Consider the following 24,944-nt stretch of genomic DNA (forward strand, 5'->3'; position numbering starts at 1 on the left):
GCCATTTATGCGCAGTATAAAATTAGAAAAAACTACGATTTTCTTCTCACCAAGTGAAATATTAAAGGCTATAAATACTGAAATTTTGGGCATTTTTAAGGGTATAAATATCTTCTGACAGAGAGCCAATCTGACAAAACTAATGTGATATTCGTAATCCACAACCTCAAAAACCCCAGAAACGGCTCTCAGATGTTCTGCCTAAAATGTTTTTTTCATTTTGTAAACCAGTGTAATTTTTCCCTGCGGGACGGCATTTGTCCTGTTGGGGTTCAAATCGCCAAGACAGGAACATTCAGCGCCAGACATATATATGTATGTTGTATATATATCGAAGTTTTGGGTCACCACAAGGGCATTCCTTCTCGGCCAAGGTTTTCTCACTGTTGATCGTTCTTGCACACTTCTCGGAGTTGCATGTTACATGCCGTATAACTTCATATGCCTTGGTGCGTCGTGGCGCAGTAATGGTCGACGCCGAAGTCTCCATTTCTATAAATGCTACGTATTTTCGTGGGGGAAAGGTACCCAATAATTGAATGTTCAGCAATATTAAATCGCACAACCATCGCGAATTTTTTTTGAAAAAGTGGCATAAATGTCAGTAACGCTCAAAATTTCGCGAAAGCGTTATTTCACGTCAAACGAGTCGTGCTCGATGCTTTTGTGACGCCATGATTGGCCATCCAGAGGTAGAAATGTGGTTTTGTGAACAACACGCAATATAATTTTCGATACATACATTCCAGAGCAGTTAACTAGTAACGGTAATTGCGCATGTGTCTCCGTGAATATGTGGACTGTCCCCTTTATAATTTTAAACAAACGCGTCTATTCCCCACCAGAAACCATTGCATTCCCACCAGCGGGGAATTCCTCACCGTTTGGGTACCACTGCTATACTTTAATTCAATTTGGAAATACCTGTTTAACTATAGTTCTAATTTTATAGTTGTCCAAATCTGACTGTTGTCAATTCCCAAAGTGCGTCGATTTTCGGCCCACTTCTTGACAACACGTTGTTCAATACGATACGTACGGAAAATTTGTAAGATACCACTTGCAATATGTAAGAAAATTATTCGACAACCCGAACAGTAATCTTATTTTATCTTCACATAATTCAGTAATTTCGAAACCTTCATTCAAAATACTTGTACTTGTACCCAAGTAAAAAATGGGCGGGATCACTTCAACTTCTGCACGAGTCGAATCAATGACTATTTCGATAGTTTCTACAAACGATGCGACCACATATTCCGACCAGCAACTCTATTTTTCACTTTCAGCAGCTACACAATGCAGATTGACTTTTGCCATGTCAATCATGCGGGCATGTCGTCAAATCTCAGATTTTATTATCCAATACTTCTAGCAAGAAAATATGATATGCAGCAACTGAATGTAGCACGTAATCATGTATTGAAATGTTGACCTACTGTCGAGATCAACTTCCGTGTCATACATTGGCAGAGGTTGTCAGTAACCAAGTACTTATACTTTTTCCAATTATAAAAGTACTTTTGCCCAATTTCATTATTTACTATGATGCATGGCATCGTTATTATATTCTTGCAGAATAAACAAAGTTATTTTTCGACATAACGATGCACCGTGTGACATCGTCATGATGACACTCACATTTATAATTGATCTATGTAAATAATTTTTACCGTGTATGAGAATGGATCGAGCATGGAATTGAAGGATAAATCTCAACCCCCATTTCTAGAACGTTCAGACTTCGCGACATTTACTCACCTCCGCCAAAATTTGTTGTCGAGTAGCATGCAGGCATCTGTTTTTCGAGTCACTGAATTGAGAAATAATTTCCAAATATACCAAATACTTGAATAGTAGAAGATATCTGCGCTGAGCTAAAATCTGAATCCCGTTGCTAAATAAAATTTCAAATACAAATCGAAATCCATAATTAATTTGGTATCGGTGGTCAGTAACGGAGTAATTCTATTTTATCAGAGTACTCAAGTAGTGTTCTCTAATTGCACCAATCGATCAAGTCGATAAAATTTTAGACAACTTCCATTTCTGCTTGTAGTAAGAATTGCTGGACAAACTACTGACTTCATACAATTTGGATTTTGACAAGTATCAAGTAGTTGCGCGATAATTTATCGTCATTTTTGTTCAGTGAAAGTGTCGTAGGAGCCGAGCGAAATAGCCCATGTATCGCGGTAACTGAATCTATTTTACAATATTTCGCTCACTTGCTGTGAATTTAGTCATTTTGATACATCTTGTAACTTAGAAAGTAGATATCTTATGTTAACTGCTAAAAGTAACATAACTGCTCCTAACGTAAGGAGAGTTATTGAAACCACTTTTAATTGAACTCAAATCCCACGACCGATAATGACAAACGATGAATGTTGAAATGAATATATTCGAATGAGAGAGAGAGAGAGATAGATATATATAATATTCTTTTTCGCCTGCACCATCGAGATGCTTTGGCGACGGAGTTGCGATACGGCCCCATGAGGTCATCTAATCTGCGCCCCCGTTTTTTTCTCCTCCATGCTATCCGTGATTGCTGAGCGCCTAGCAGGATAGCTGCGGATATCAATTTTCGAGTCTTTGGTATGACCCGGCCGGGGATCGTACCCACGACCTACCGCTCGAGAAGCCGGACGCATAACCATTACACTATCTCCCTCGGTCGCTATCTCGCTCGCTCGGAATGAACGACGTAACAAATGAATGTCCCAGATGCAGCAAATAAGGTTAGTCGAGGAATTAGGTTTCAAAATAGTGGTCGCCTGCGGTTATGGAAGACAAGCGTAAACAATAGAAACACGTGTCAGTAAGTAGAGACCACATAGGACACAAAAAACAACTACCAACGTACCAACTCAACGTAGCTAGTACCAACGACTGAACCGAATAAAATAGAGGCGGCGGCCAATCAACATATATAGAGAACCACAATTGGGCGCCTAATTAATTAGTGATAATTACTACACACTGCAGATTACTGCAGTAACAGAAGCAACACCTCAACTAAATCTACTTTTGAAACGACTCATATGATAACGCCTCTCATGATACAAGAGTTGGTGTTAGCAACTTTCAGAAACAATGGGTGTCAGTATGCTCACTAGATGGCGCAAAAGATCCGCATAGAGCACTGTATTTTCTCCTATAGTTACGAAAATATACGAGTCCCCACATTTCTATGACTCATTGCCCTTCATTAAGCTCTATGAATCTTTATCACAGCCTTGAAAGCTGGGGTATCATCAGGCGCGAATTACTTCCACTTTTCTCCAGTACGCAACTAGTCTACAGCGACTCGTTCACTTACTCAAGTAATTTGATTTGAATACTACTTCTACGTCAGATTTTATTGCTGAAATAGGCTACTGATTTTTGCAATCTTGATATTGTCGAGTGAAAAGCGTAAAACAATGATCTGTATTCAATATAGAATCTCGAATCAAACTTCTCGATCGGTAGGTCGTGGGTTCGGTCCCCGGCCGGGTCATACCGAATACTCGAAAATTGGTAACCGCAGCTATCCTGCTAGGGCGCTCAGCAATCACGGATAGCATGGAGCAGAAAAAGCCGGGGGTGCAGACTAGATGACCTTACTATAAAGGCCGTATCGCATCTCTGTCGTCAAAGCATCTCGATGGTGCAGGCGAAAAAGAATACCATCTCTATCCCTACCATGTCATAGCCACGTGATTTCTAGTTGTGTTAGTAACGCATTAGGCATGTAACGTGAAAGGAGCATTTCATGCAAAATGATCACACATATTTATTATACTCAATATTTGAAGACTTTTACATAATAACATACCTAACCAAACAATAACTTACATTGCAAAACTTCCAACTCAGTATCGATATCATTTGCAATCTTCTCGGCTTTGTTCAATTCGTCTCCTTTCAACATGTCATATTCACTGCAGTATATCAATGATACTTTCTTCAAATTGGACTTTTTGACGAGAGACGAAATGTCATCGACTGAAGTACGACATCCAAAGTAGAATATGCATCTGATATATTCGATCTGCGGCAGGAGATTATTACTTTTAATATTGTGTATTATAATGATGTTTCTTGCTATTTCTTCAAAGGGATATGATTTGTTAGAAAATAATTTGGATCAAGGATGGCCAATCCTTTTGCTATTCACGGCCACATTTCAATCACTCATGTCGCTTATACGGCCGTATTTCAGGACATAGTCGTAATGGACTAACTTGGCGCCGAATATCCATGTTAAACTGCCCATATCCAATGCCGGTGAACTCCAGACTACTCTATTTAATGTGAGTGATTTCTGGGACCCGTTATAGTCTGGCGAGCCGCGAAAATTTTTTTCACATTCGGGAATGAATTTCGTCATTAATATAAGATTATAAGTAGTTTCACATATTACTATGAAACATTCAATTATGTTTTCCCAGCCCATGCGATCAGATTCACCAGTAGAGGTAATATGGGTGAGTGTTTTCGAACATTTAGGGAAGATCATAAATGATGATTGATCTTCGGGTGGGTCAACTGTTATCAGTCACTTTGTTGCATGCTAGCTGTGATTTCTCGCCCAAGCGTACCACAAATCATTTTCTTTCGTGAGGAGCTCACGATTCCAAGTTAGTATTTCTATAAGGGGGGAATCATTTTCTATGCTGTTCACATATGTGTTGCGGGGCTCACAATGCAAAGGGCGCTTCTATATTAAAATCACACGAGGCGCGAATAAATTATCCTTATTGATCAATATCGGGAGTCGGTTTGTTAATTGAATATACATGTCGGCGGCCACCAACATATACTAATTGAAACATGTGTCGAAAGCTGCACAAATTCCAATCTACGGCCGCAAGTTGCCCATCCCTGCTTTAGATGAACTTATTGATAAGAAGCACGAACTCACCAACTGGGATGGATATCTAGGACAAGAAAAATAAGTAAATTCTTGTGAAGGGGACTTGAACTGCACAGGAGAATTCAATAATAAAGCTGTGGGTGGTAGGGAGAAGTACGTTGCATCTATGCAAATACCACCGAATCATAATTACTACCTTCTTTTGCTTGCAAGCTGCCACAATATTTCTGAATTCATCTTCATCCTCGAAGCAGAACATTGCATGGATACTGTCAAAAACAGAAATTGCTCTACCGCGGTCCAAAATACTGTTGTAATCCTCGACGGAAATCTGGCCATTCACAGCAATTTCCAAGACCTCCATCTCAAATGCGAAAGACATAAGTTGGGAATTCTTGAAATAAGATTCGGTAATTTGATTAAAGATAGTTATTCCTGGAAGCTACGATAGACGCCGAAAGAATTATCAATTCCTATTTTCGAGATAAAATTATAGTGTAATATATATGCGTTCGAAAACATGCCATGAGGAATCGTACTTGATACTTTTTCCGGTAAGTTTCAATTACCGACCAATCGATATCTTCTTCCTCCGTGCAATCGAGCAATATCTTGTTTACCTGAACACAATATTGGTTTCATGAGGTAAGATGGCATCATCGTGACGTGATCATGTCTTGAAATCGATGTTCATGTTTTTACAGTATAATAGTGATTTGTTACAATTATTTGATTATACACAATGCATACACTGCATTGGTTTTAGTCGCATTCCTGAGCATGATCTCAAATTAGAATCTACCCACGAATATTTTATGTATTCTATAAACATATAATACAAGTAGTGGTGGTCAAAGTAGTCGTCGTCGATACTCAAGTAGAAGTATTCAAGTACATTTCTACTCACGTAGTATTAGCGATATACAAGTAAGTAAAAAATAAGTACTCCAAGCCAAGAATTAAAACTAGAGTTACACAGTTTTTCAAAATTAGCTTAGAATTAGAATTAGAGCAACACAGTTTTTTTTACGAATAAGATTGCTATTGGAGCTATACATTTTTTTTTTCAAATTAGATTAGAATAAGATCTACACATTTTTTTCCAAATAAGATTAGAATAAGATCTACACATTTTTTTTTCCAAATAAAATGATAATTGGAGCTATAGAGTTTTTACCAAATAAGATTAGGATTAGAATTGGAGCTACACAGTTTTTTTCTAAATAAGATTAGAATTAGAATTGGAGCTACAGTTTTTTTTTTTCTAAATAAGATTAGGATTAGAATTGGAGCTACACAGCTTTTTAAAAATAAGATTAGGAATAGAATTGGAGCTACACAGTTTTTTTCTAAATAAGATTAGGATTCGAATTGGAGCTACACAATTTTTTAAAAATAAGATTAGGATTAGAATTAGAGCTACACATTTAAAAAAAAATAAGATTAGGATTAGAATTAGAGCTACACAATTTTTTTTTAAATGAGATAAGGATTAGAATTAGAGCTACACAGTTTTGTTGCAAATAAGATTGGAATTAGAGCTACACATTTTTTTTCTAAATAAAATTATCATTAGAGCTACGCAGTTTTGTTATTTTTAAATAAGATTAGGATTAGAATTGGAGCTACACAGTTTTTTTCTAAATAAGATTATAATCTGAGATACACACTTTTTTTCAAATTAGATTAGAATTAGAGCTATACAGTTTTTTTTTCAAATATGATTAGAATTAGAATTTGAGCTACAAATTTTTTCCAAATTAGATTGAAATTAGAGTTAGAGCAACAGTTTTTCAAAATTAGATTAGAATTAGAATAGAAGCTACACAGTTTTTTTTTCAATTAGATTAGGATTGGAATTAGGGTTACACAGGTTTTTACGAATTAGATTAAAATTGGGATTATAGTTATATATACAGATTTTAGAAATTAGATTAGAGTTACAAAGTTTTTTTAAATTAGATTAGAATTAGAATTAGAGCTACACAGTTTTTTCCAGATTAGAATGAATTAGAATTAGATCTACACAGTTTTTTCCGAATTAGATTAGAATTTGGAATAGAGCTACACAGATTTTTACGAAGTAGAATGAAATTAGAATTGCTACACAGTTACACAGTTTTTTCAAATTCGATTGGAATTAGAATAGAAGTTAGTTCTTTTCAGAATTAGATTAGAATAGAATTAGAGCTACAAAGTTTCTTCCATATTAGATTGGAATTAGAATTTGAGCTCCTCAATTCTTTCCAAATTAGACTGAAATTAGAATTACAGATAACGTTATTTTCTAAATTTGATTGGAATTAGAATAGAAGCTACCCATATTTTTTTCAGAATAAGATTAGAATTTGAATTTAAGGTACAGAGTTTTTTTTTCAAATTAGATTCGAATTAGAGTTATACAGTTTTAAAAAATTACGATGCGTTAGGATTAGAATAAGAGCTACGGTTTTTTTTCGAATTAGATTAGAATTGGAATTAGTGCTACACAGTAAGGGTGTACAAAAATGATTTTTTTTTCCAAATTTTATTGGCTATTTGATAAAATTGGTAAGGTACCTAATAAGTTACCTAAACAATAAGTTTGGTTCTATTCTAACCAGTAGCCGCATTGCTACTGGAGAAGAATGTTTTTACGTTCATTATGTAAAAATGTTTGAAAAAATTCAAAATTTTCTTTTCATCCCATGAAATTATTCGGTTTTCTGTACAAACGATGTTTACCAAATTTGGCTCAATCCCAACCAGCGTAAGCGGAGTTCTTGAGTATAAGTATATTGCCTTGACGTGCAATGACTCAGACACTGACAAGACCAAGAGGCTTATAGAAAACGGCTTAAAGCGCCCAAGAGCGTTGCGAGGTATCTTGGCAGCTCATATAGTTTAAAATAAAATGAAGTTTGTAATCATGATATTTCTGGTTGTATTTGTGCTACTTTATTAAAATATTATTTCCGATGTGGTAAGCATGCCAATCGCACCTGTTAGGGAGGACAGCGTTGTACTAACATAAAGTTTTAAAATGTGGCTGCTCAACTATATTGCCTATTTTGTCTTGACATAGCATTCTTGTGGCCCGCGGTCTGCACGAATTTTGAAAAGTGGCCAACGATCCGTTTTGAGTTGACGACATCTACACTATATAGCTCTCCTGAATGACTGTACGTTGTAAGCAATGCGATGGCGACTTGGCACCGGATTTCCCTGTGAAATGCCGCGGACAAATAACCATTCTAGGGAAAACAATAAACTATATTAGAATTAAAATTAGAGCATAGGAACATTTCACAAATTAGATTAGAATTAGATTACTGGCATTTCGCCGTAAATTAGTGAGATTAGTCAGCTAGAATGATCTAGTTGTCCAAGTCTGATGGGAAGTAACGATTTACTTCTACTTCTCAAAAGTGCGAGGTTAATATCACAATTTTCACATGACTTAATGATTAAACCTACTTGTGACGTGACTAATCATTTTGCGTTCGTCTAAGAGACGCATCTCGCAATCAAGAAGGTAGCCAGCACCGATGAACTGTCGAATATTTGCAAACCGTCGAATAAAAAAACTTTTGAAAACTATTTATTTGGAGTACTTATAAGTAGGGCTGGGCAAAATGATTCCAGTACTCAAATCTGAATCGAGTATCAATTTTAATGATTCGAGTCGAGTAGTAAAACACAATTTTTTCGAGCAGCGAAATTATACTCTCGCCACTGAAAGTGAATTTATCAACGAAAATTATAGTTTCGATACTAATTTTCACTATTGAAGCCTTGAAACCATGAATGGTTGGTTCGTAGCATAAGAAACATAAAGTACAAAGTGTGTAGCACATTTCCAAAATCATGATCATCCCACAACATTGTCACCAAGTGCAATGAAATCGGTATAGTCGAAAAAATACCAAAGTATCTTTCATGTGATGGAGAACAGGCAATATGTTCTTTGCGGTCGCCTAATAGGTACACATTTGAACTTTGACATGTTACATTCTGTTATGACGTCATAACGAGGCATTATGGATTACTCGAAGCGCATTACGTTATTAAGATTCGAATCACTCAGGAACTTGATCTTGCCCAGGCCAACTAATAAGATCATACATTTTCCACTTTCACGTGAAGTATTTTTATTAGGTCTTTTAAAGAGCTGGTTCTACTTGTAATCGCGTATAAATTCAACAAGTTACGTCTACTTCTACTTGATTAGCAAGGCTGAGTATTTTGACCAGCTCTGCGTACATTCGAGACTCGACTCGCAGTATTGGAGACTGGGGTGTTAAAAAAAAAACTTTTTTTTTTCAAATTACATCGGCTGGGTTGTCAAATCATCAGGTTACCTAAAAATCCTTACACATCAAATTTGACTCAGTTCCAACCGGTAGAAGCCGAGGTCACTCAAATTGAAATTTCGGTCATTTTTGAAATAATAGTATCTACGGTGACCAATTTTGTCACACCGACATGACCAAAAACCGTGTTTCAGGTATGCCTGAAGTGGCAGGGATGTATTTTCCACTTGTTTTGATCTTGATAAGGACCTATGATGGGGTTTGGACAGGGTTGTAATGACTCGACTCAAGTCTGACTCGACTCGAGTCAAGTCATTATGTCAAAATACGGAAATGACTCAACCCGACTCGAGTCAATCTGTCATATGACTCGAGACGCAGACGGCCAAGACCGACATTTCATTGTATTTTCGAAAAATAGTAAAGTATCCACCCTAGTGGGATTTCGTCTATTGGTACTTGTACTTGAAAATGTGACCAGAAACCACTAAAAGTGAGGAAAATTAGTATATTATAGATGCGAATCATTCGATATCATCAAACAGAGGTATAAAATGGGGGTTTAAGAAGATTTTAACTGAAAACTGAGCAGTCAACACAATCACTTCGACTCGACTCGAGTCATAATACTATGACTCGGACTCGACCTTCTTTTCGCTCACTTGGACTCGGACTTGACTCGGTGGTGAATTGAAAATGACTCGACTTGTGACTCGGTGCCTTGTGACTTGGTTACAACCCCGGGTTTGGATAAAGACATCGCCAGTAAACGAAAAATGATATGACACGGATTACCTGAAAATTGGTTCACTTCATTGACATCGAAACGATGTCGAAACGATGGTGAGATAATTTTCAAATAGAGTACTTTACACACTGAAATTACTGACCACGTAAAGGAAATGAACTGACAAGAAGGTAAAATACAGGTAAATATATTTCTCAAGTGATAGTAAAGAAGTATTTTTGTCGGACCAATTTACATTTCACGACATCCATCCCAATTATGCAAGACATACCGATGCCTCTCTGCCTTGATTCAAAGTTTTTACTCATTGCAAACTCTCCATTCCCAAAATATCCACCACAGAGACGTCAGTTGCATTCCTCAGCAGCTCCGTGTTCGAATATTTCACTGCTACTTGACATTGACTTATCTAAGGCGTTGAAAATGTTGTAGATTGCAATTCAAAATGGGCTATGCTACTGAATCGTATTTGTGAGTTGAAAAACATTTCTGACACTTCACATAAGCGTTGATGCTAAAGCTTTTTATGTGCTTGAAACTTTGCGAAATTCAAGGAAACCAAATGGTAACCCAATGAGCTTATAAAGCATGTTAGTCATTTTCTGCTCTTTCAATATCACCTGCGCCCCCTTGTCATAGAGAAATAAAAAGCATTGGTGTTTTACCGCGACATAAGGATACAATTAGATGGTAGTTACCGAATATGGAGGATGAGATGAAGAGAGGACGACAACTTCTGATAGGAAAAAGATCGGTCACGATGCCCATTAGTCTTATAATTCACCTGAGATATATCACTATAGACGTGCTGCAGAGCAAATAATAAAATATCATATAATATCAAATTGTATCGTGAAGAAATCTACATTGGACCGACAAAGAATATGGATATTGACTATCACTTGAGAAATATATTTACCCACATTTGGCGTGCTTATTGTCAGTTCATGTCCTTTTCGTGGTCGTTAATTTCAGTGTGTAAAGTACCCTATTTGAAAATTATCCCACCATCGTTCTAAGGTGTCGATTTCAATGAAGTGGATCAATTTCCAGGTAATCCGTGCCATATCTTTTGTTTTCGTTTACTGGCGATGTCTTCATCCAAACCCCACCATAGGCCTTTCTCAAGATCAAAACAAGTAGAAAATACAGCCCTGACACTACAGGCATACCTGGAACACGATTTATGGTCATTTCGGAGTGACGAAATTGGTCACCTTGAATACTAACATTTCAAAAATGACTGAAATTTCAATTTGAGTGACTACGGCTTCTACTGGTTGGAGTTGAGTCAAATTTGGTGTGCAACGCTTTTTTTAGGTTACCTCGCGATTTGACAACAAAACCGATAAAATTTGAAAAAAAAAGTTTTTTTTTAACAACCCTATTGGAGACGCAAGATGAGGAGTCATTGACAACACAATTTTGAATTGAAAAATCCGTCTTAATGAATTGCGCATCCTATATTTACTAAAAATATCAAATCAAATACCGTATTTAATATGTCTTTCTCAATAAAAATAGTAAAACTTGAAATTCCGAAACACCATATCAACCTTACTTGAATTGCAACAGAAAGTCATTCCGTGCAGATCTGAAAAGAAATAGCGCATATGCAGACGAAACACCTTGAATTATGCTTGATTCAGGCGCGCACAAGAAATCGTTCTATTCCCGATATCTGGTATATGGTTAGACCATGATTACTTGACCACCTACTTGCGGATAAAGTATGGATCAAAGTAGAAGAAGAAAAAAATAAAGAATCGGCTAACTATGATTCAATGTTCAAGTTTGAAGCCAACTTTAAACTGTATATTTATGAGAATAAAAATATCAGTAACTGACCCTGTTCAATCTGCAATCTGACAACTGCCGCAAGTCATCCTGCCTGACCAACAGTTGTCGCTGTTCGTCAAATTTGATAAATTTTGCCTCGAAAAGTATCCCGAGAAATCCAATGTCGGCTAGATGGTTAACCAGGTCGAAAGACAGAGTAGATTTCTGTGAAAACATTGTCAGTTACTACATCACAACCGACGGACAAATCATTCTCAGAGATACGATCAATCATGAGAGAACATTTTTACTACATAATATAACCACTGCGAGCAAGATAATGTGGCCTCGTTAACAGAATGTAGCTTGCCAAACGAGTGATCTGAAAATGTGCACATGAACTACCCAACCAATACATGAACTATATATACTGAGAATTTCATGGAAATATATCAACTCCCTCCATATCTATTCTGCCCGAAGTGTCACGAAAATCTTTAAGCTGACGACTCACAAAATATGACAAAATACAAGTAGAAGTAGACCGGCGGAAAACTTGATCTACTTGAGTGAGTACGGCAAGTAGAGGTAAATACTCGAGTACTTGGGAAAAAGTAGAAGAAGTTCCTCCTCTGGATTTGAAATGATAGAATACTCCCAACCAACCTTTCCTTGTGTCGCACGGTTATTTAAATTTAGTAAAGTCGACTAAAGTTTGATAAAAGGTGATTGGAATTGAGTGAAAGAAATATTCGATTCTTAATCGCCCTCTCTCCGGTATGACCTGATGATGATACCGTCAAGTTCTGCTTACGCCATAATAACGCTCATAATTATGTCATAAGCTACAGCCTGGCTACACTGCACCGTGAATCCATTGCTGTATGTTATTATTGTGTTGCTCTACAGCTTTGTAGTGAAATCGGTGAAATAAACAAAGATCCGATCATCAGCATGAACCCGTCAAATATAAAATAATAAATTTTATTTTGCCCGCGGCTCTGGAACCCCCCAAAATCAGCGCGAATTTCGCATTGTGATGGAGTTTGGCATTGTGACACACCAATGCTGCCTGGCTCTTGCTCCTGAGCTGCAGTATCGTTTTGTCAGATAGCATTGTTGCGTCACAATGTCAAACTACAACGCAATGTAAAATACGAGGCTGATTTTAGGGGCGTTCCAGTGCCATGGGTGAAATAAAATGTATATTTTCGTAATCGGTACAGCAGTAAATTTCCATTGGTACACGTTTTATCTAATTTCCCACTCTGCAAGTCGGTCAAAATTGACCTTAGATAGCCTTTGGTCAAATGGAAAGTATGACCCAACCTAAATGCAGTGAGTCGTTCAATCTCACTGTGTTCACACCATATATAGGTCGCTATGGTAAAATAAACAAAGATCTGATCATTAGTAATGATTTCATCAGATCAACCTTGATGTTAAAGTCACCGCTAACATAGCCAGTTATCTGGATGATATCTTCTCCGTTCGTCAATTCAACATCTCCATCAGCTAGAGTCCGCATGACAACCTGAAAATTGTTCAGAAACTCGAGTATTCCATCATCCGAAAAATATTGTGACGTCATATCAGACATACAGTGATGACAATAGCATCGAAAACATCACCGACACCGCGATACACTGACTTAGCGAAAGAAATCGTGGAAAATTCTGCGTAATAAGCCAAAATTCACACTGGTTGATATAGTTGACTTGAAACTGTACTGTAAGTACCGCAAAGGGTATTCCAGCATTTACACTAATTCACGAGACATTTTTGAGGGATTTTCGTCTTTATAATCGGCGCGCGAAATTGAACAATTTGTCATTGTGAGCATGTTAATTAATTAATTATATATACTATATAAGGGTAGTTCAAAAGTAACTATTTTTCGGATCCCCGGGATTCACTGATTATATTGTTAGGTTGCCTAAAAAACGCTGCCCGCTAAATTTCGCTCAATTCCTACCAGTAGAGGCCAACACACAGCGAGTTGAAATTTATTATTTTTAATAACAATTACTGTAATCCTCATGAAATTGTTGAGTTGTCTACGAAAACGATGCGAAACAAATTTGACGTAACTCCAACCCATAGAAGCCAAGTTATTTGAGTTTTTCATTAATAATTTTCGGTTTTCCCACCGACAATGCTATTTTTGCAAATTTAAAACTTTCAACTGCAATAACTTCGCATCTGCCGGTTGGAATGGAGCAAAAATTGTCATGATTCGTTCTTTTAGGCAACTTAACAATTTTATAGAGTTGACAGTAAAAGTTGAAAAATTTATTTTCAATTTTTTTATGATAAATTCAAAGTTTCAATTGGCTCTGCGTCGGATTATACTGGTTGTAATCAAGCCAAATTTGATGTGTAGCGAATATTTAACCAGCCTGACAATTTGATGAGTTATTTTTGAACAATCCTAATGTCTATATGTGTATTGTATAATATTGTATTCATGTATTATGAGGAGACCTGATATGGCATGATAGTGACTTCTACTATACTGTCACACTGTTATTATCGGCAAACAATTTGCAGAGGCGATGTCAGAACTCACTGTGTTGACCTATTACTATTAGGGCCGGGCACAATGATTCGAGTACTCGAATCTGAATCGAGTATAAATGTTAATGATTCGAGTCGAGTAGTAAAAGACGATATTTTCGAGTACTGAAATTATACGCTCCTCTCAACTGAAAGCTAATTTACTAGCGCGAATTATAGTCTGGATAAAATCTTCCACTGAGAAAGTCTTGAAACCTTGATTGGCTGTGTCGCAGCATACGTGACATAGTGCAAATTTACTAACGTTACTGAAATAACTCATTTCCGAAGTCATGATCATCCCAAGAAGTGCAATGAAATCGGTATGGTCGAAGAAATACCAAATAATCTTCAATGTGACGGATAACAGGCAGTATATGTTCTTTGTGGTGGCATAAAAAATCCATTTTGGAACTTTGACATAGTGCATTCTGTTGTGACGTCATAGTGAGTGATACTCGAATACTCGACTCGACTCGAAGCGTAACACGTGATTCAGAATCGAATCACTCAGGTACTCGATTTTGCCCAGCCCTAATTACTATTAGATGAGCGCTTCCTTGAGGACTTGAAATCATCTTCTGCGTGCTAATTCATGTCTACATGCGAACTCTAGAATTGCCGCGCTCCCAGTAATTTTGCTTGTTACCGAAGGAAGTCTGTGACGAAGTACTTCTACTTTTTTAAGTACACAAGTCGTTTTCAACTACTTCTAGTACTTATTCAAGTAAAACTAACTGATTCTTTAATTATTGATTATAGTTCTGCTCACCGAAAATACTATATTATTCAAATCAAAATTTTCGACGGCAATAACTTTGCTTCCACTGGTTGGAATTGAACCAAATTTCTTAACATCATTCCTATAGACAACGTAACACATTGACGGGGTGAACAGAAAATTTTCAATCTTTTTATCATTTATTTTTATATAATAAACCGAAACACTCTTCTCCTGTAGCAATGCGGCTATTGGCTGGAATTGAACCAAATTTGGTGTGTAGGCTTAAATTAGGTAACCTAACAACTTTATCAAGTTGTCAGTATGATTTGAGAAAAAAAAGTCATTTTTGAATACCCCTACTGTACAATCCATTTTCACGTTGATCGTGCAGAACGCGTGAGCATGAGCATAGCCATACCTCAATGGTTGTACTGGCAGCCACCCGCAGTTCAATTATATTTCCAACAAACCAAGAATATAACCTCGGCGGCAAAGAGGTTTGTTAACTGATATAATTTGATCAACATTATTTCTCAACTCTCATATTCGTCGTCAGTAACACAGCGTCGTGCTACAACCCTACATTTTACCGGAAGTGCCCGCATGATACCTAACAATCGCAATGCGGATTGCCATGCTTGTAATTCGAAATTTTAAACACTAACGTCAATTCCAGAGGAGTTCATTTCTCGCTGATGATTGGGTGGACCATGAGGATTAGAAAACTGCATTGTCATACAGGCGCCGTTAAGCCTGCTCTTCTCTGCCGTCAATCAACGTATTTTGCAAAACTGAATTCAGTCTTCAAGGCACGCGATCTGTCCGGTTATGTGAATTCGGGGGGCGTATTGATTGCGGGCATAACATCAATTTTGATTTTTCAAATGTAGAAACTTCACATCAAGCTCGAATTAGATTACTATTGATCGTTTGCTATAGACTAGAATTATTTTGCGCATAATTTCAAAATCCGAAGAAATCGCTCGCGGCACACCTGCGAGACATAAATGGTATACTAGTGTGCCGGGGCACACCGGTTGAGAACCACTGGTCTATGACATCACGGATCATGATGGATAGTAACGTCACAAGTCGCCGCATATCCACATGAAATTACGCCTACATTTGTTCGTAAGAAACTAAATCTTCGAGTCGAACCCACTTTCCATTCCAGATTTCCAGATAGCGACTCAATCCGACGATGTCCAAGTAATGAACGTAGTGCTGTTGCCGAGAAATTATTGACTGTCAAATTCACTTTTTCCACCTGAAACGACGCAAACATACTTTGAAGTTTTCACCAAAACTGAGTTTGAAATTCAGTCTGAAATCAAATCATCAGCGTCGAAATACAAAGTAACTGAGCCATAATCTATTCGCTTTACTATTGAGGATCTTTGATGTAGCCTACTTGCAAAGGGATATCTCAAAGGTGGTGATATCAGTGAATAAAATCTCCATTGCGAGTGTTTGTGACTAATGTAGTGATATCATTCCATTCATTACCATTATATTTGAAATAATTTGAAAATTCACATTCGCTATGTATCTGAATTCCAAGGATAGGATCCGATTCCATATTTACATAATTGTGCGTGTAAGCCGCAATCCGCAATCCCGTACACATTGAACGATCCAAAAAAATTGGTCATACTGGAGATAACTAGAGAAATTTTGAAAAACATCCATGCGAAATGATGCGTCAGGAGTAGCCTACAGTCATTATGATACAAATATGTGTTCCGAAAATATCCAAATGATTCTGCGAAGATCGAAAGTCAATACTTACATTAAAATGATTTTATAAAGATGCCAGTAAGATTATATACAATATGTCTACGACCGAAGATGGAAAACTAGAGATTCCTGCATGAAATCAAACCAAATACACTCAATTTCATAAAATTCCAGGTCGTAGCACACAAGAACTGAGTAGGCGATAATCGACACTGTCGTTGATGGATTGCAAGACTATTAATAATACCAGGGGTCAGCAGCGTTCAGCCTGCCAACTGTTTCGCTCACGTTCGGATTCAGTTGCACATGTAAGAAGTTTGCGAGACACCCAACCTGCTATGTCAGTGATTCTAAAACATTTTAGACTCGCCCCCCTTGACGGCTGTGGAATATTTAGCAGCACTTTATCGCCATATCAAAAATTTTGTAAAAAGTGCCACAAGAATACTTGCAATCCAAACGCATAGTCTGGTGGTAGGCCTATATAAGGTTATGACTGTTGAGTTACCTTTAAAATATCGAGTTTGGACTATAGACCAGGGGTTGTCAACCTTTTCAGCCAAAGGGCCACAGGAGATTTAAGAACCATCACGCATGCCACTTAAATATTGATGACATGTTAGTAGTCGTCCAATAAGAGCGAACCGTATTAGGTAATGGTGAAAACAAGATTTATATTACAACGCATCAAAATCGATAGCAATTATGTCATTAAAACCCAGCAATAGCCGGGCGAAGCGAGTAATTTTTTCTAGGTTGTGAATAAATTCCGTCAATAATAATGGTACTTGCATTTATTGCTTGTCGCCTCTGTATACCGCTGGGCTCATTTGGCAAGGAATGGATTATTCGGGACGTGGACATATCAATATCAAAGATTTTGGCGAACATGCGTCTATCATTTAATGCCAAGTTTTCATCGCCGACAATCTTTCTGCGAGTGTAGACATGTAGACGGATGTTGGACGACATGTTGTCTCATAATTGTGAATATAGCTAGACTCAACTCTGTAAATTGGGCGTATTAGGAATTTTCAGGAGGGGGTGAGTAGTGTTATTATCGACCTTATAGACCGCCCCTCAGGCTATTTAGAATGTAAACACTCTCATAATATAATTTGCGTCGGACTATGCCCGGTTTATGATGTCATCACAGAGGAATTAGGCGACTGCAATGTTTTGTGAATTTCAATACCGATTTTCCATGTGTATTTAGCAATATGTATTGAATACCTATGCGATTTTGAGCGCTGCGACTTGATAATATCAATCCCTACGCTTCTGATGTATGATTTTTTGTGATAAGGGCCTTGATAACATTCAGAGTCTGCAACGATTGTTTGGATATACATTATAGCAATTCCCCACTAAACTATAGGCGGTTATATTACTCTATTGGTCAGAGATAACTCATCCGTTGTCACCATCGAATCCCTCTGGCTATAACTACCCGATAGTATAATTGAGCCAAATACTCGAGTACTAATTTTAAAGTAGCTTAGGTATCTAAATGAACCAACGGTCAGTAAACCATTTCGAAGTGCAAGTACAGGAATATCATAGTTCTTGAACCGTGCTCAAATTTTGTAAAGTAGATAGAAAACTACACTATTCCGATGCAGTAAAGACTCTTACACGCTGGATTTTGTGCAGTATATACTAATTTTACATTGCGGAGTATTCCATAAACGTTAATCCAGTGATCCTCCTTCTATTTTCAATCACGATCCGCTTATTATTCTAGGCTTCGAACCCCACACCCAGTACGTTTTATGGGGATTAATATTTTTAGATTAAATATAGCGTATCGAGGCTTCGTGAAACTTACTCGGAAATAGTTATTTCTACCCTAATTTAATAGATTTCTCAGATATCGTAGCAACGGAACTGGCTTCAGCGAGCGGTTAAGGCGTTGGACTGAAGTTTCAATGAACAAGTGTTCACATAGGTTCGAATCCCACACCCACTACGTTTACGAGAATTAATATTTTTAGATTCAAATTTAGCGTATTGAGTACTTTTTCTGCCTTTTTCAGCGCATTAGAGACGTTTACACTATTGATTTCGTGAGCTTTACTTAAGTTTTATAAATTAACGTAAAAGTAGCCATTTCCGAGTAAGTAAAACGTTCGTATTGTAGGTTCATTTCTGCTTAATACTATAATTATCATGGAGTTGAAGCAGTCCAATATCAAAAACACCCGAAAGTATTTGTTGCATATAGCTAAAAACCTAATTGAGTACTCTGAAGAAGTACAAGTAGCACAGTTTGTGGTATTTCTATGACATCGAAATTTAGCTAACCAGAACTTATACTTGAGTACTCCGAAATGTACAAGTACTTTACCTTTACACGACGTTTCTGTAAAATGAATACTGATTTTATTAAAAAATAAAAAAGCACGAAAAATTACATTTTATCCCAAACCATCAGAATACTAAAGTAGCTTATCGCGTATATGGACCTAATACTAAAGTGTTTATGATTTCAGTTCGCTTCAACTTCATGACATTTTCAGTATTAAACAGAAGTATAGGCCTAGAATGCTAACTTTCTTCGTAAATTGCTACTTCTGCCTTAATTTAACGGATTTATCTGAGATCATTGCTTTACTTAATCTCTCCAAAATGTGCATTATACTAGTACGTCACCATCGAATCCCTCTGGCTATAACTACCCGATAGTATAATTGAGCCAAATACTCGAGTACTAATTTTAAAGTAGCTTAGGTATCTAAATGAACCGACGATCAGTAAACCATTTCGAAGTGCAAGTACAGGAATATCATAGTTCTTGAACCGTGCTCAATGCTCAATAGACCATTTTTGCTATTTTTCATCGCCATAAGTCATTCTGGACCGTGTAAACGCATTGTACGTTATAGATGAAACTTATGCAAATCGCCGGAACGCAACAAGAAAAATCGTATGAATTTGTAAACTACTTATTCATGACATAATAATAATAATTCTACTTGTACACATTTTCACATTTTATAACACTTTAAGTAGTACTTGAAAGTTTTGTCAAGTTAACAGGTTAAAAACTTATACTTGAGCACTACGAAATGTACAAGTACTTTACCTTTACACGACGTTTTGTAAAATGAATACTAATTAAAAAATAAAAAATAAAAAAGACCGAAAAATTACATGTTATCCCGGAACGCAACAAGAAAAATCGTAGGAATTTGTAAACTACTTATTCGGTAAACTACTCTTTACTTCACAAAACAAAGTTACAAAAGTAAGCAGATTTATATGAAAACCCGTTAAATAGAAGTAAAAGTAATAACAATGCATCATACCAAATTTGATCGCAATTTCATGATGCAATACCTTTAAAACTAACGCAGTTCTCTATACACTTTTGCGTAAATCTGTGTTTCGCTAGCGTAGCACGTACCTATACATAGTAAGCTTCAATAACGGAATTACCATGCTAATAATCAAATCCCCACCCTGAAACTCGGTACGCGGTTGTAGGATATTATGAAAATACAACATACCAAATTTCATCAGACATTTCATGATGTAACACCTTTAAAACCAACGCAGTTCTATACCGACTTTTGGCTAAATCTGTTATCCATAGCGCAGCACGTACCTATACATAGTCAACTTTAAAACGGAATTACCATGTTAATAATCGGCTCCCCACCTTGAAACTCGGTACGCAGTTGTAAGACATTATGACAATGTAGCATGTCAAATTTTGTTACGCATTTCATGATTGAACAACTTGAAAGCTAACGCAGTTCTATACCGACATTTGCGTGAAACTGTTTTGCGGGAGCTTAGCGCATACCTATGCGTAGTCAACTTTAATGACGGAATTACAGATGTAATTAGGTTTCAACACTTTTACAACGATTCTTCTTGCTTCCTATAACATCGCACTCGAAGCCCTCGTTATTAGGCTATGATCTCAGCCTGAGCTATGTCTTGAAGCCTACGGGACTTTGCAAATTGTTTCGATTTATTCTATACCCGTTTTAATTTAAGGAAGCCCATTTCACTCAATGTATCGATGCCTACAGTATAGAGTATACTCTACAAAATTTTCTGATTAATTCTCCCTATGTTAATTTACCATAAGACAGACAATTTGACTCCTAAAGTCCGAAATACTTGTTCGCTTGAGCTAAGCCGCAGCGCCTGGAGTGGAATTTTATAGTTCTTGTAAAAAGTTGTCTATACACAATATATGTTTAAGGTAAGTCCTACGAATTCATGATTTCGTCCGAGTTTGTATTTTAGTAATATATACTAATACCGCGTTTGTAACTTGTGCAAGTAGGCCTACAGGAATATCATAGGTAAAGTCTCTGTCTTGCATTTAGTTGCCGGCTCTGAAAGCAAGCAAAGTTTGTGGTATTTGCGCAACATCGAAATTTGTACACTTCACGCGGGGCCTACGATACTTACGGCCTAATATGGCACATTACACTTGCTGGATATAAGAGGCCGACACTCCCAACCAGACATCACGACTGACTCAATGATTGCTTGCGATCTCACTTCTCGATACCAGACGCCTCGCCATACAAGTCTAATAAAGTATTATAACAGACAAAATTAGTTCTTTCAGATGAAACAACCCAATTAAGAGCCAAGTGACAGCGTCGCAATGTATTTAATCGTTCGGGTAGACTTGAATCGTGATCCGGATCTCGTAACATAGTAAAATCGAGGTATGTAGTTTAATTACTCACTCACTACTCTATATGTTGGTGGTGGTCATACCCTGCAAACTTTTTTGCTGCGAACGTAGTGTTTCACCTTACATCAGTTGGTTCAATGTATGTACCGGGTTGTGAAAACTGTCGCTGTTTTGACTATGTGTCACAATCAATACTAAATACGAGAATTCGTTACTCGTCGAAACGCCGCAGTCAGACATCGTTAACAGCGATTCCGTGTATGGCAATCTTGAGTTCAATTGCGGTTTTGTGATGTTAACCAAGCGGCTGTGTTTCTGCGGTGTGAAGACTGAATTCGTGTTGTTTCCCTGCAAGAGTGCGATGTCTATTTCACACCTAGAGCAATTATAAAACGCATCTTCGAAACTTTTGGTCTAGTTCATCCGCTTGCATTTCGAAACGGACCATCACGACAAGACTCTAACCCACCACATCCGAGGTTTCAGTTGATCATATCGAAGAATATCATGTCCATCCGTGTTACCACCCACATCTTGGTTGAATGGCCGATGATAAGCCAAATTTAATAACGGAATTACCATGCTTAACATTGAATCCCAACTCTAAACTTGATACGTAGTTGTAGGACAGTATGGCAATGCACCATGCTAGATTTCATCACACATCTAATGATGGAACACCTTTGAAACTATCGCAGTCGAATACCGACTTTTACGCATATCTGTTTTTCGTGAACACAGCATATACCCATACATAGTCAATTTTAATAACAGAATTAGTATGCTAAATATTAAATTCTCACCTTGAACGTTGGTACGCAGTTGTAGGACATAATAAGAATGCACCATACCAAATTTCGTCAGACATTTCATGATGTAACACCTTTAAAACCAACGCAGTTCTATACAGAATTTTGGCTAAGTCTGTTTTTCCGTAGCGTAGCACGTACCTACGCATATAGTCAACTTTAATAACGGAATTATCATGTTAATAATCGACTCCCAACTTTGAAACTCGCTACACCGTTGTAAGACATTATGACAATGCACCATGTCAAATTTTGTTACGCATTTCATGATTGAACAACTTTGAAACTAATCCAGTTCCATGCCGACTTTTACGGGGGCGTAGCACGTACCTATGCATACTCAACTTTAATAACGGAATTACCGAGCTTAACATTGAATGCGCAACTTGAAGATTGGTTCACAGGTGTAGGACATTATGACAATGGAACATACCACTGCGCTAACTTTCAGAATTGTTAAGTATAGTACTCGCACTTTGTGAGAATACCCATGTAGGTTTTTGCCTACATGCACCAAATACTATCAAGTCCTTATGATATTGGAGTACATCAACTTCATGATAGCTAGAGTATTGAACAGAAATAGACCTAGAGTACTAACGTTTTACTTACTCGGAAATGTCTACTTCTACCTTATTTTAAAGGATACCTCGTTCGAAGCGAAATTTATGTGGTTTTGGATAATATCCAATATGTAGGCTCACTTTGAAGGGTACTTCCTAAAACTCAAATATTGCGCAAAAGTACAATTAGGGATTTAAAAGTAACTAATATAGATGGGTATTTTCGTAGATTACTTACCCTCTACTCAAGAGGTTTTTCAGGTGGAACTACCTACTTTTAGGACTGTGTATATCAAAGTAGTTTGAGCTTACGTTTATATCACCTTGACAAGTGACATTATCAGACATGAAAATGATATTATCACGTAATACCAGAAATTAACACACGTCAATGTGTTTCGGAATTCACTATAAATTGGTTACTAAGAGAAGTATATTCATGTGTACACAATAGCGGAGAGAATATTTAAAATGTAGTAAGCAGGCCGATGGATATGCATTGAGTTGTATAAGCATAAAAAACATTCCCGCGCGCTCCTAAACTCAACCCTGCCTAACCCTACCACCTAATCCTAAGACGCGCGCGGGAATGTTTTTTATGCTTATACAACTCAATGCATATCCATCGGCCTGCTTACTACATTTTAAATATTCTCTCCGCTATTGTGTACACATGAATATACTTCTCTTAGTAACCAATTTATAGTGAATTCCGAAACACATTGACGTGTGTTAATTTCTGGTATTACGTGATAATATCATTTTCATGTCTGATAATGTCACTTGTCAAGGTGATATAAACGTAAGCTCAAACTACTTTGATATACACAGTCCTAAAAGTAGGTAGTTCCACCTGAAAAACCTCTTGAGTAGAGGGTAAGTAATCTACGAAAATACCCATCTATATTAGTTACTTTTGAATCCCTAATTGTACTTTTGCGCAATATTTGAGTTTTAGGAAGTACCCTTCAAAGTGAGCCTACATATTGGATATTATCCAAAACCACATAAATTTCGCTTCGAACGAGGTATCCTTTAAAATAAGGTAGAAGTAGACATTTCCGAGTAAGTAAAACGTTAGTACTCTAGGTCTATTTCTGTTCAATACTCTAGCTATCATGAAGTTGATGTACTCCAATATCATAAGGACTTGATAGTATTTGGTGCATGTAGGCAAAAACCTACATGGGTATTCTCACAAAGTGCGAGTACTATACTTAACAATTCTGAAAGTTAGCGCAGTGGTATGTTCCATTGTCATAATGTCCTACACCTGTGAACCAATCTTCAAGTTGCGCATTCAATGTTAAGCTCGGTAATTCCGTTATTAAAGTTGAGTATGCATAGGTACGTGCTACGCCCCCGTAAAAGTCGGCATGGAACTGGATTAGTTTCAAAGTTGTTCAATCATGAAATGCGTAACAAAATTTGACATGGTGCATTGTCATAATGTCTTACAACGGTGTAGCGAGTTTCAAAGTTGGGAGTCGATTATTAACATGATAATTCCGTTATTAAAGTTGACTATATGCGTAGGTACGTGCTACGCTACGGAAAAACAGACTTAGCCAAAATTCTGTATAGAACTGCGTTGGTTTTAAAGGTGTTACATCATGAAATGTCTGACGAAATTTGGTATGGTGCATTCTTATTATGTCCTACAACTGCGTACCAACGTTCAAGGTGAGAATTTAATATTTAGCATACTAATTCTGTTATTAAAATTGACTATGTATGGGTATATGCTGTGTTCACGAAAAACAGATATGCGTAAAAGTCGGTATTCGACTGCGATAGTTTCAAAGGTGTTCCATCATTAGATGTGTGATGAAATCTAGCATGGTGCATTGCCATACTGTCCTACAACTACGTATCAAGTTTAGAGTTGGGATTCAATGTTAAGCATGGTAATTCCGTTATTAAATTTGGCTTATCATCGGCCATTCAACCAAGATGTGGGTGGTAACACGGATGGACATGATATTCTTCGATATGATCAACTGAAACCTCGGATGTGGTGGGTTAGAGTCTTGTCGTGATGGTCCGTTTCGAAATGCAAGCGGATGAACTAGACCAAAAGTTTCGAAGATGCGTTTTATAATTGCTCTAGGTGTGAAATAGACATCGCACTCTTGCAGGGAAACAACACGAATTCAGTCTTCACACCGCAGAAACACAGCCGCTTGGTTAACATCACAAAACCGCAATT

General features: G+C 37.2%; 2 protein-coding genes across 2 annotated transcripts in view; one reads left to right on the forward strand and one right to left on the reverse strand.

The window, feature by feature from the left end:
* LOC145446415 (uncharacterized) overlaps positions 1–24,944 on the forward strand; it is a 114,413-nt gene that overhangs the window by 64,873 nt on the left and 24,596 nt on the right. The window lies entirely within an intron of this gene.
* LOC145438830 (uncharacterized) lies at positions 3,809–12,187 on the reverse strand. Its single transcript, XM_080316198.1, has 4 exons — positions 11,753–12,187; positions 5,404–5,484; positions 5,061–5,228; positions 3,809–4,039 (listed from the first exon to the last, which is right to left on the reverse strand). Exons 1-4 carry the CDS (start codon positions 11,918–11,920, stop codon positions 3,824–3,826), a joined length of 633 nt encoding a protein of 210 aa, XP_080172324.1. The 5' UTR covers positions 11,921–12,187; the 3' UTR covers positions 3,809–3,823.

The sequence above is a fragment of the Botryllus schlosseri genome, chromosome 1 (genome assembly GCF_051294905.1).
Source record: "Botryllus schlosseri isolate E-star chromosome 1, Bs_hap1, whole genome shotgun sequence".
NCBI classification, from domain to species: domain Eukaryota; kingdom Metazoa; phylum Chordata; class Ascidiacea; order Stolidobranchia; family Styelidae; genus Botryllus; species Botryllus schlosseri.

Bases quoted from the DNA above. Each gene is read 5' to 3' on its own strand.
- LOC145438830 (XM_080316198.1), bottom strand. From the start codon at position 11,920: ATGTTTTCACAGAAATCTACTCTGTCTTTCGACCTGGTTAACCATCTA. The intron at 5,229-5,403 runs GTACGATTCCTC...TTCGCATTTGAG, and splicing joins CTTACCGGAAAAAGTATCAA to ATGGAGGTCTTGGAAATTGC. The intron at 4,040-5,060 runs GTAGTAATTATG...CTCCTGCCGCAG, and splicing joins CAGCTTGCAAGCAAAAGAAG to ATCGAATATATCAGATGCAT.